The sequence below is a fragment of the Sparus aurata genome, chromosome 5 (assembly GCF_900880675.1).
Source record: "Sparus aurata chromosome 5, fSpaAur1.1, whole genome shotgun sequence".
Lineage (NCBI taxonomy): Eukaryota > Metazoa > Chordata > Actinopteri > Spariformes > Sparidae > Sparus > Sparus aurata.
In genome coordinates, this window is record NC_044191.1 from 1,026,610 (window position 1) to 1,039,352 (window position 12,743).

The following is a 12,743-nucleotide window of genomic DNA, read 5'->3' on the forward strand; positions in this document are numbered from 1 at the left end:
AAGAGGAAATAGAGGATGATATCATAACAATATTCTTTCCTCAATAAGTGTGAAATCTGACCACATCTTTCTTTAAGTACAGTATACTATAGTACAGTATAATGTCAGGCCTCAATGTTTCTACAGTGTCAGTGTGCTTTGTCTCCCCTCACCGCCCTGCAGAAGAGTCCACAGCCAGGGCAGCACTGGTGCTTAACCATGCCGGCCCGGTGGTCCTCACACAGAACCAGCAGATGGACCGTGTTGGAGGGTCGCATCATTTCATGCTTCATCACTCGCCTTTGGCAACGACTCAGCTGTGAAGAGAAAATCAAGTAGGCGTTCACAAAAATAACCTCCCACACTGTCAGAACATTAAAACCAACAGTTTTCTAATAAAGTTGGCGCTTTGGGACCCCTAACAACCTTACTGAGCAAAACATGTTAAACATATTCTAAACTGATTATATCCTTTACGTCACGTCACTTTGAACCCAAATCCCCCTAAATAAAGTGCTTTAAAGAGCAATTTGACACTAAATCTCACTGCTTGCTCTCTGTGGTGCAGTGTCGAGGGTCACTTTCACATCTGTAATGTGGTTCACCAGGTTAACTCAGCTCCATGATATGAAAAGTGTTCGTCTGTCAAAACTTTTTTCTTGTTGTTAATTCACAAACAGAGGAAAGAAAAATCGAGATGAAGAGTGTTTTTATCAATTCAGATCATCTTCACCATTCCATCTGTGCTTTCCATGGCCATGCACATCTGATCCAGCGTAGACAAGCTTCCACCACTGTGGGGGGTCTCCATACGACAGCAGCACAGTGGTAACTCCTCAGCCAGGTCTGTTTCTGTCACCTCAGCATCGCCTGCCACACCTGCACACACATTTACCATCACTTCACCAGACCTCACACCAAGAAACGGATCTGTGTGGGCTTTGAAAATTCTTTAGAATGAAAGGGATCATAATGACTTCTGTGATCTCAGATAACGCTTATGAAGGCAAATCAGCCAGTGAGATGCTGTTCTCACCAGACAGGGGAGGTGAGAGCAGCTCTTCCTGAGCTTTCAGGTCCAGACAGTCCAAAGTCAGCTCTGTGTATTCAACATGGCTGCCCTCTCCAGGCTCCCCCTTCATCACTGATTCATTTCTGGTGACTGGTGGTTCTGCAGCTTTGACAGTCTCCGGTAGAATCACTGATTTTTCATCTGCTGCAGTCTGGTTCTTCTCCACAGTGGCCTCTGGCTCCTCCTTCTGATTGAAAAAGGAATAACATTTATATTTTTTACACAGGACCGATTAAGTTATGGATGTGACAGAACTAGATTGATCCTTTACTGGAACACATTTTAGTTGCCACAAAGTGATAAATAGTGGGGATATGAACTTTTGGAACTGACAGATTGATTGTTCTGGTAAAAAAAAAAAAAAAAACCTTCCTGTTGACAAAAAGACAAAAGGTTGCTAGAAAACCCTGACCCTGATAATCCCATTTAAAAACCTGCACGGTTACCTTCAGCCTACAGAATGCAGCATCAATTCAACAGCATGAAAAACAACATGTCACTAATGCTTAGGTACCACATGTTAGGTTCATACATCATTTTGGGGTCCTAGTAGAGGAGGAAGAGTGTCACGCCCTTCGACGTGGACTTTGGGCTTTTCCACTTTGCAGACCTTTTACATGCACAAAATTGCTACATAACACAATAATGTAAGGCTGCCCCTCATCGTCATGGCGATATGAACATGTGCGATAAACACATTGCAAAAGACTGCCTGACACGGATGAATAAGAAAAATCATTTTGTTTACATGCGCCATGCATGCACCTTGAGCATGCCAACATTTAGCCTGTCAGACGGAGCCCTGGATACAAGGGCCAATCAGATGAAGCCCCAGCTAGCCGTTAGCTACCCTGGCAAAATGAATCGGCATCAGTTTGGTGGTGATTGGCAGGTTATGATGACTGAGGGAGAAAAGTCATGAAAATGCGGTCGACGAAGACCTTGTGGTGAATAGAAACAGCACTTCTGCTATATGGACTGATTCTGGATTCAGGAGAGACGACGTGTTACAAACACAGGTACTGTGTAAAACATGCTGAGCACTTATTGCAACTTCTAGAGCAAACACAACTAACCTCCATCACCACCTGCAATACAACCATAAAGACCTACACCAACAATTCAAAAGTAACGTTATCCATCATCAACTGCATGGTTAATAATATGCAAAATTCAATATTTGTTTATTTATCGCAAGTTATATCGTCATAGCAATATTAAATAGTGTTATCATACATCGAAGATTTTCTTCATATCGTGCAGGCCTACAAAAAAGTAGACAATGACACTTTAAACAAAAAAATAGACCTGCCTTCTCCTGATGTTTAAGAGCCTTGACCTTCTTCTTGGGGACCAGGTTATACATCCCCATCTTCCTCTTCTTCCTCTTCACAGCTAAGAAGAGCACACAGTGAGGTTAGATGGAGGCCACATGTCATCACAAGAAAACAACCTTGGAGAACACATGTTCCATCAAGGCCAAGGATTATCACTGCATGGAAAAACTTATTACAGAAATAATGATTTTATTGATCAAAGTAACGCTGACATTAAAAGGGCTGAAATACTAAAAAATACAAACACAGTAAACAATGAAAAAATACAAATACAATAAAATTATAATGGAACAATATACATTTAGTATGAATTTATCAGAGCGTTAGAACATCAAAAAGCTGTATGTGCTTTTGATACAGAAAATCAGTCAATGAAAAAACTATTTTTAATAATATATTTTTTTAATTACCGTCCTTAGATTAATAAATATGAGGACGGTGATTGCGACTAACACACAGAACTGGGCGAAACGTTAACCTACAACCTGTTTCTCCTCAGGTATCTTTCAAAGTTAATAAAAAATAATAGAATTGGCAAAAGAAAAGCTCAACGGACCTGACTGAGGTTTGGAGACAACTCTCATCTCTTTGCCTTTCTGACTGGAACGACGCACCACATCAGCTGCTGGTCCAGACTTCAGTGATTCTGTCTGGCCCGACCTTGGTTCCTTTCTCCCAGGAGGCTTTGGAGACAAAAAGAACACAGTTAGGGATGCACATTTTACAGAATTTCTGATCTCTCTCAGAGTAGGCTACAGTAGGAGTTAAAAGAACGGATCAAGTAAACACCAAGTTACTTGACTGAAACGTAATAATACAATGTAGTGACAACGTGCCCTATAAAATCCAGCCTATATTGATACTACTAAATGGCTAAAAGGCAGTAATATTAGTTTGTATAAAACCTCCTTTGTATTTCTAAATGATGACTTACATTTAAATTCATATGTGCAGAATATGTATGTGCGTGTATATAGACGTAAATTATATGTGTGTAATATGCATATTCTGCACATATGAATTTAAAAGTGATCATTTATATTATTTATATATACATATATACATATACACATACATACATATATACATATACATATATATATATATATAAATATATTCATTTATTTATTTATACACACACACAAACATACATATATAAAGGCAGTCAAGGGAAATCTGTTTAGAGTACATGTTTTGATAAAAGCATCAATATTTGGCGCAAGTGTATTGACAACTTAGTGCAATTGTAAACTGTAACGTAGCATATATTACTGTACTGATCATTAGTCCCAGCCCTACTGTTTTATGTGCAGTATACTGGACGCACGCTGTTAGAGCTGCAATGAAACACAAAAATCATGAAAAACAAGAAAAAAAAATGTGTGATTCCAGGTTCTTTAATGCAAATATGTTCAGGTTTCTGTCTTCCTCTATGACAGTAAACTAATAAACTTTGGGTTTTGGACAAAACAAGATATCTGAGGGTGTCATCCAGGGACTACGGGTGGAAAATAGCAACTTGCTAAAACCCGGTGCAATGCACCTCTCCTTGTTACATACAGGGTTAATGTTTTATTGTGCACTGTCCCTGTTTGAATAAAGAAATAATAATAATAATAATAATAATAATAATAAGTGGCCTTTGGGAAACACTAATTGACATTGTTCACCCTTTTCTGACATTTTACAGAACAAACACCTACTGGATTCATTGAAGAAATAATATGCAGATTTATAATGACACAGAAACTGAAGTTGGATATTAGAAATGATCTGAATAACTTTAGTAACCAGTACATCCATGTGTCTTGATCAGAGGACTTGCCTGTGCTGTAGCTGCTGCTGTCGTGCTGCTGGGTACCGAGCCTGGTTTGGGAGAATGCTGTGCTGAGCTCCAGGCTGCAGCCGTCTGCCTCTCTCTAACAGGTGGAGCAGACAGCCCACCAGGTGAGCCCTGCTCTAACAGCCTGCCAGAAGCTGCTCCTGGCCGTTTGCTGCGGAGAGCTCCGTCACTGCTGGCTATAGGGGAGCTGTGGAAGGGAGTTATCTTTACTTTGGGCCTTTGACCACTCTGTGCAGCTTGTCCCTTGGCACCCACGGGCGTCCCAGAGGAGGGACTGGGGACTCCACTGGGATCCATTCTATCCTGAGGGGCTGACGGCTCAAATCAGTCAGTTTGAAAAGACCTCAGCAGCACCTGAGAAGTTTACACAAGTTTTACTCCACTCATCAACACATCAGGTCTTAGTCTCAAAGTGAATAACTACACGACCAACTCTGTCTTTTACTCAACAGTTAGTGCATCCTCGCAATATTCCACATGTGAAGGATTGAAAAGTGCACCAGAAGGAAAGTTAACGCATCTTTGCATGACAATGAGGCTAAAACTAGGACGGAAGGCAGAAGTCAGCTGAGCCCGGCGGAGCGGCAGTGTGAACACGGAGTCATGTCAGACAAACAGGACGGAATGAGCACACGAACCCAAAGTTAAAACGAGGCCTTGGTGAAAACATTGAAGCAGTACAGTTTCATCCTTCCAACTCCAGGCGATAGTTGAGTGTCTCCGGCGGACATGGGGAGGGCTGAGGCCGGAAAATAAGAGTTTCCACTTCCGCTGTACGAGACTCAGCACGTGACGCTCTGCTGCTGCTTTGTTTGTCCCGGACACAGAGTGAGAGTCAGGTGAGAGTGAAGGTGAAGGAGTGAAGGAGTGAAGGAGTGAGCAGGTCCTGCTGCTGCCACAGCGACACACCGCTCACTGCTGCCATCGTCTCATACCGGGCGCTGCCCTGTCAGCTGAGAGGACTGCTGCAACCTCAAACATTACGACTGCAACGTTTTCGCGGGTTAAATGATGGGATTAAAGCGAACACGGAAATGGTTAGCAGTGAATCCTCTTGATCCTCCTGATTTGGCAAATAATGTATTTTCATAATTCATCGGTTTAACGTCAACAGAACCTGAAATAACGAGGAGACATTCTGGTTGAAACATTTGTAGCTGGAAAAAGTTATTCTGGCAGTGACAAAAATGAAATTAAAAAATAAAACACAAGCATAAAAATATTTCATTTTATTTCGGGATTTTATGTGTTTTCCAGTGACAGCCTTCCAATGTTTCCTTCATGACTAGCTGACACTGTATATTAGCATTACACGGCCAGTTTTGTAGAGGTAGCTGGACAGGAGTCATTTTCTATCTCATCATTTTTTTTTACTTCTGAAAAAAAAAACAAGGAGATCCTGAGCTGAGGGGCGAGCAGCTGACAGAAGGCTGCTTCAAAGTAAATGATAGTGACAGAAAAAGACTTCTTTGGATTGTGTTCACTGTAACTGAGTGAGCGAGAGAAACCTGGTGCTTTCGAAATGAGAAGTTTATTTCCAAGCAATTGCTTAAACTGTCTTTTTACGAGAAATGATATTACAGTAAGATCTGTATTAATTTAGCTTGAAGTTTGTTTCTGTTGACTGACCTACATTCATCTGACAGACTTGTAAAACCATGGTGGAGAATTTGTTAATGACTACATAAATATAAATATATGAATCTTTGTATATAGCCAATTAATTCTGTAACATCTTCAGTCAATCAACAAACCTAGCCTTAAAAATTAACATTTGACATCGTTTTACATAGCATATGTCATTACACACATTTTCTTCACATTTATTTGTGTTTACTAATAAGATCATATCTTGAGATACTAATTTAGAAATGTAGAGGTGGATTAGGGATCAGTAGAAATGAGAGGGTTACCTTAGGTTATCTTAAACTTTAAAATATCTGGCACTGTATGACACAGATACACGCCATGGACCTTATTTGCCACTAAGTTTCCCAGAGCTGCCTGCTTAAAATAATGTAATACAAAAATGTATATATCTGAGAAATATTAAATAATATCTTTAAAAAAACAAAACAAAAAAACACTTTATTTCAATGTTTATTTGTTTATACATTCATTCTTACATTTTTCATACACAACATTGGTTATATTTAAGATGGAAAATATGGAAATATGAATATATAAGCTAAATTATTATTGAATTAATAATAATTAATAGTAAGTCATAATTAAGTAATTGTGTTTGTTTACCACATATCAAAATGTGAGTATGGGTAGATGTAGTCTGCCCACAGTAATCCACCCTTCTTGTCAAAGTCCATTGTTACCAAACTATTTTTTTTATTATTAACTGTTTAATAATATAATTTATAAATAAATAAACAGAACCAAAACAATGTAGAGGGTATTTAGACAAAACAATTTCACTGAATAACATCAATGCATTGCAGGTCACGTGTCATGTTTCCCCCTCATGTGTATAGAATTTATGTGTCATCTTACAATTCAACAATTGTTTCAAAGTTCTTAATTGTTCCTACCATGTCATGGCATGTATGTTTTTCTTCCTTATTTAAAAAGATTTAGTAAAGTTAAATCGAATAAATGATCAGTACAGGACATCTGCAATTAACAGTTACAGCTGAACTTGCATTTTTTGCTAATATTTTGACTGGTAATGATGTTATCAGGTTGACTCCCATCCCAAAACCCCATCATTTGACGAGTTATATGAAACAGTCATTACACAAATAGCACCTTTAATGGCTGTGCACATATTTACTATACCACTTGTGTAATGACTGTTTAATATCTAATTCACTAACAAACCATTGTCCCTTTCAAATCCAGTTTAGAGCCAGGCACCACCACTGCCAGACGTAGCAAAGTGGTTTGGGATCTCTCATCATCATCACCAGTCATCAGTGAGGCCCTGCCTGAGGAGGCTGAACGGATCCAGACCAGAGAGAAGACCCAGAGTCTAAAGGCATGTGGTGTGAATGAGGACAACCTGGAGCCGCCTCACCGGCATGATGCATCTTTTTCCATTTCATTATTTTCATATAGTCATGAATAAAGCTTGGAGGGGAAGTTAACAAAGTGGTTGGCAACACGTGGATGAGACAATGAGAGTTTTTTTTTGTTTGTTTGTTTTGCAGTTGTTGTCAAACAACTGGAGTCACTCCATAAGGAGCAGCTCACAGAAACCTGTTAGATCATGGTAAGACTTCTGTTTTTCTCCTGGATTGTTGTTTATAAAGTGGAGAAAAAAGTACTAACTCTGCCGTTAAAGTTTTGTTTGAGTGTAGTTTCATCGTGTGTTTTGTGCTCCTGTTATTTTCCAGATTTACTTGATCTTGAATTTGACGACACAGGACACAGGACAATCTGACAGATCCTGAATATCTGGATTTTCTCAAGGACAGTTTGTTGAAGAATCTTAATAAATGCTGAATCAGGAGTCTCAATAGTGAGAGATGTTTCTTCACTTTAGTTCTACTGAGCTGAGGTGAAGAAGCATCTCTTCAAGAAACTGAAAAACTAGTGTCCATTTATGTTTGCTGATGTTCCTCACTGTGCAGTAGCTTGGCCTGCTGCAGCACAACCTTGTCTATCAGTAAAACAGGAAATACGATGAATCTAGTGAGATTCCAGCCAGTATACAAAGATACAGTGCTGTCACTATGTTCTGTCTCATATTGGTTGAGGCATTACATTCTGCTACAAGCATCTTCAGCTCCACAGAAGCAGCACCTTAAGCACCTTGAGTACACATAGCAAAGACAATGACGAGAGTTTAAGTAGAAACAGAACAAATTTGGACATTTTCGTAGACGATATCATATCTTTGGGTGAGGGCACTTCTGATTAAATCAAATCAAATCAAATCAATTTTATTCATGTAGCCCAAAATCACAATCACATTGCCTCAATGGGCTTCACAATTTGTACAGTGAAATTAACGTCTGTAGTTCTCTTGAGGGAGAAAACAGTTTGAATATTTGATTTCCACCAGCTGCAGCAACTTCCTCTTACTGAAATCTGTTTTGTTTGCTTCGTTAGGGTTGGCCTGGTGCAATCTAAAATCAGACTCCTGGTGGGGAAGCTGGAGAGAAAAGTGCCCAATGGAACCCACGGTCCTTCACTTGCCCTATGAAGGCCGATGACAAGTGAGGACACGTGATTTGACAGTTGTCTTTAAGCAAATATTGTCATTTCTCCTTTTCTTTGAACTGATTTTCTTTCAGTTCTCAGTAAAAAGTATTAAAAACGGTCTCCTTATGGCTGATTGGACTCCTCTTCAGTATCCATAGGTCTAAAAAAAAAAAGAAAAATAGACCTGACCTTTAACCTTCAAAGTGTTTTTTCTCTTGTGAATTCAGTGCAAGTGGAGCAGTGCAGTGTGACATGCAGTGTTGGGGTAATGCGTTACAAGAGCAAGGCTAGACTACATTATAGAGGGTATAGGTCTACTGTGTTTCATGTGACTGAGCTTACAATTAAGACTATTTATTCCTATCTCGCAGTATATCAGACTTTGATCCTGTGTCTGCTTGCTTATCACTGTGTCCAAGGACATTCCTTTATTTACAAAGATCTATAGGCTATTTAAATGTTCTATATAGGTTATTTGGGCATTTTCATTAAGTTGCAACTTGTCAGGTTAAACGCATCTCAAGCTGCACACACTCCTTCTCTTTCCTACCTTGTCAAGTGCCTCATATCCTCACATAGAGTATTCTTGTTGAGATTCATGGGAGGCTTGTAGTAAGGCAGACTGATGTCAGATCTTTTCACCACAAGAGGGCAATGAAGCCGCTTTGCTGGCCTCTCCCTCCACTGTATTAAGGGAACAGTTACACAGACACACTGATCGAAGATGAATCACTCACCATCCTTTACCTTTTTGTATCTCTTAAGCAGGTCTTGAGCCACTGTGACATGTTTCACCTCCTTTCTCCATACCAGGAGAGGAAACTTCATCAGCCAGCCATTGTTTGAATTGTTTTCTATTTCTTTTGCTTTGCATGCTTATCATGCTTTTTGTATTGCATTAAATGTTCATTTGCATCATTGATTCTTTAAATTAAAACTGCAAATGTTGCTTTTTTACAATATTTGAGCTGCCCAGGTGTTGATGTGAGAAGAGATGTTAACTTTAAATACATCTTTAGATATTTGATCCTCCATCCTGCAGGCTTTGAAAACAGGGTTATCCAAACAAGGTATATATCAGTATAACTCAACACTTTAACTTTGCATGTGATATTCAAAGAGATTCAATGACAGAATAACAGCAACAAAACACATGAAAACACAATAACAAACAGGTAAACAAGGTTAAAAAAAATGCCCTTTCTTGTGCTAATCTTGTATGGAAACTTGATTGGTCCCTTGCCTGCAGTCGCCTGCTGTAAATTAAGCACCATGGTCTGGGGGAATACTCGATTCTGATTGGCTGCAGAGTGTCCATTAACCCCTGATATATGGACACCTACTAAGAAGTTCCAGTCAAATTGACTGTTCACCGCTGTAAATCAATGCGCTAGCTGGCGTATCAGATCTGAATATGTTATTTCCAGCACTGAGTTCAGTCCGTCAGTCCTTCAGTGTCTTATCCTCTGAACACACAGGGTGGCGACTGTAACACACAAGCTGCAGAAAGTTCACTTCCCCTCTAAATTTACTGATACGCGAATAATCTCACATCCCGTTCTCTGTTCAGCTCTCTGCTTCAGGCTGCGGCCACAGTAACGTTACACACGGCCGGTCATTTGTTGGTGAAAATCTTGCTATTGATTTGGGGACAATGACATGACTGGTTAGTTAGCTAATCGTGTTAGCTAGCATACTGTAAAATTATATTTACTGTTTGTCAACGTATACGCAATGTTATTGACTTTGAATCTTGCTAGCATAGCGTTAGCTTTCTGGCTCATGGCTGAGCGGACTAGAATATCTCCCGTTGCCAAGTCGTATCTATGGTCCGTCCTATTTACTGGAGGAGTGAACAACGTCTCCGTTGCATAAGAATCTTACGGGAGAGTAATGACTGTTCCAGGTATTAGTCAAACCCTCAGGCGTTACCAGGGAAACGTAGTTATGGCTCGGAAAAACTTTATATTTTGATTGTAAAACGCATGAAAATGTAAATTAATGGTCCGAATTTCTTTTCTTTGGCAAGTGACCATGGTATAAGCGGGATAATTATCTCTTACTTACCCTCGAGGGTGTGCTTTAACGTCATTTGAGCACGACAGTGATGCGGTGCACAAATGACGTTAAAGCACACCCTCGAGGGTAATATTGCGATTATACAACTACAACACAAATAAAATGTATAATAAAAATATATCCATGTTGATGGACAATTTGCTCTCAAATTTGGAATGGAACGTAGTTTACCACTCCAGCAAATAATCCAACCCTTAGTAACGACCTAGCAACAGAAAGGATGTTCTAGTCCCAGATGATGAACTCTGAGCTGACGTTCATGTTTTATCGCGGTCTCGGAATTTCCCGAACTAAATCAATACTGCACAGATAAACAGAAAATGCTTATTTTTATCACCCAAGTTATAACAAAGATGTTGATTTTTTTTTTTCACCGCGGTCACAATAGTGTCTCTCACACTGAAGGGAAAATAAATAATAGCCAGGCGTTTATTTGTTTCAATCACTGAACAGACCAGGCGTTTATTTGGGACCAGGCTTAATTCCTTCCTCTCAAAAATCAGGGATGAAAATGTCACAAACTTCGCCAGCTTCTCGGTGAATTCTCCGGCATCCTGCTGGGCAATAGTTGTCTTCTGCAAGTGAAGTTGTTGCGGTGGAAGAAACGATTCAGCCAACCAGCACCCACAGATAACTCCTCATCTCTGCTGTCACTCACGGTGGTGGACATTTGTTTCTCCATCGCCCTGATCATTTTGCGGGACACTCTCTCGTGGCGTGGCCGTTTGCTGATAACTAATTCCCGCATGTTTATCTCAGGCTCCTCGCTAGTCTTCTTCCTCCCTCCAGCAGGCAGCCTGGCCCTGTTGCTGTCCTACTCGGACAGCTCCGTTTTATTTTATCGCCAATCTCTCACTCTCTTAGGGTCGACAGAGAAACGTCTAGCGGCTGCTTCTCCCGACTTTTCCTCTGTATAATTATTTTAAGGCAGAAAGTTTGAATTTCCAGCTGTACTTTTAATTTTTTTTTGCTCCAGCTCTGACAGTTACTATGTTGCCATGGAGATGGATACACTATTGCCACGGACTTGGCGGAGTAATATTTTGAGTAATGAGTCAGGCGTGCTGTCATGCTGATTTGAGCACGGTCAAAATGTCTTGTTGACCAATCAGATTGCTTGGTCGGAACTACTTGTTGTATAATAAAGTATAAATCAACTGTTGTGTGCTACCTGGTAGCAAGGTGGACTCTGGTGATTTTATCTAACCTGCAAAGTATTCAGGCAGATGTCAGAAAACTTGACCTGGATGTAATTCTGTACTGACCAATGTGATAGAGTGAAGCCTAAAAGAAGACTGAAGAAGGACAACCAGAAACACGAACGCCTGTTTGAGGGTGACTGAACACACGTTAAAGAACAGCAAGGTAAACATTAGCTGACAGTTGGAAAGTTCCCTGATTTATGCCAATAAAAGTAGTGACTTAGTTTTGACTGATAGGTGTAAATCACTTGTTTTCTTTCTGAAGAAAATCATGTAATATGCATTTCATGCCTTCAGTAATTAGTGTGAAGAGTGTGAAGAGGAAAGGCCTTTGATAACCTGCTCAGCAGTGATATGCCCTCTTCATCCCTGTTCAGTGGCGTGGCCGATTCCACAATGTGCCACACTCTGTCTTGGCTGGGTGGAATTGATTTCTGTTACTGTTCATGCACCTATGGGGCTGTCAATTTAGAAGTGACAGTCCCTGCTAAATGAGCAGCCCAGACATTCCTGCACTGTAATAGTTCTTGGAAATCACGGTGCTGCATTTAATGTCATATTGTTTTGGTAGAAAATGTAGAAAATGGTACAGATGCCCACGAGTGAAACTCAAAGACAATCAATAAGTGCCCAAAAAAAGCACTTGTTTAAGGGTCAAAGCCAAGGGCGTTGCTATGTGCTGAAAAGTAATGGGGATACAGCCGCCAACATTAATTCCAATCATTTTTTAAGATCTGGAAAGGATGTACCTTTCCAAACCCTGAGAATTATTCGGGCAGCTGCAACAACCCCTGATTTTATCACTGTGAGGTCATACTTTGATATACTGGGCAATGCTCTTTGGTCCCCCAGTAGGCATAATCTTGGTGATACAGGTATTGTTAACCCCACCCATTTTCCTTTGTATTGTATCTATCTATGTATTCTTTTTCCCAGAATGGGTTAATACATCTACATTCCCAAATAGCATGTAAGAATGTTCCTGTCTCTTCCTGACATTTCCAGCATAAGTTATTAGCCAACAAGCCCATTCTGTGGAGCTTAGATGGGGTAAACTAAAACCTTTATATTAA

At 40.0% G+C, this 12,743-nt stretch overlaps 1 protein-coding gene and 1 long non-coding RNA gene across 4 annotated transcripts in view; one reads left to right on the forward strand and one right to left on the reverse strand.

The window, feature by feature from the left end:
* ehmt1a (euchromatic histone-lysine N-methyltransferase 1a) overlaps window positions 1–5,027 on the reverse strand; it is a 29,882-nt gene extending 24,855 nt beyond the window's left edge. The window contains exons 1-7 of one of the 3 annotated variants that reach the window (XM_030417893.1): window positions 4,870–5,027; window positions 4,214–4,585; window positions 2,945–3,071; window positions 2,364–2,446; window positions 1,016–1,235; window positions 713–858; window positions 153–296 (exon numbers count right to left, since the gene is read on the reverse strand). In XM_030417893.1, the coding sequence (XP_030273753.1) occupies window positions 153–296; window positions 713–858; window positions 1,016–1,235; window positions 2,364–2,446; window positions 2,945–3,071; window positions 4,214–4,528 (1,035 nt within the window). In that variant the 5' untranslated portion in view covers window positions 4,529–4,585; window positions 4,870–5,027. Of the gene's footprint in view, window positions 1–152; window positions 297–712; window positions 859–1,015; window positions 1,239–2,363; window positions 2,447–2,944; window positions 3,072–4,213; window positions 4,586–4,869 lie in introns of all 3 variants that reach the window. The other 2 variants (XM_030417894.1, XM_030417892.1) reach the window with 2 other exon arrangements.
* Window positions 5,028–7,396: 2,369 nt separating this feature from the next.
* Window positions 7,397–9,351, forward strand: LOC115582125 (uncharacterized). Its single transcript, XR_003984138.1, has 2 exons — window positions 7,397–7,454; window positions 7,579–9,351. It is a non-coding gene; the product is annotated as an uncharacterized LOC115582125 (long non-coding RNA).
* Window positions 9,352–12,743: the final 3,392 nt, after the last annotated feature.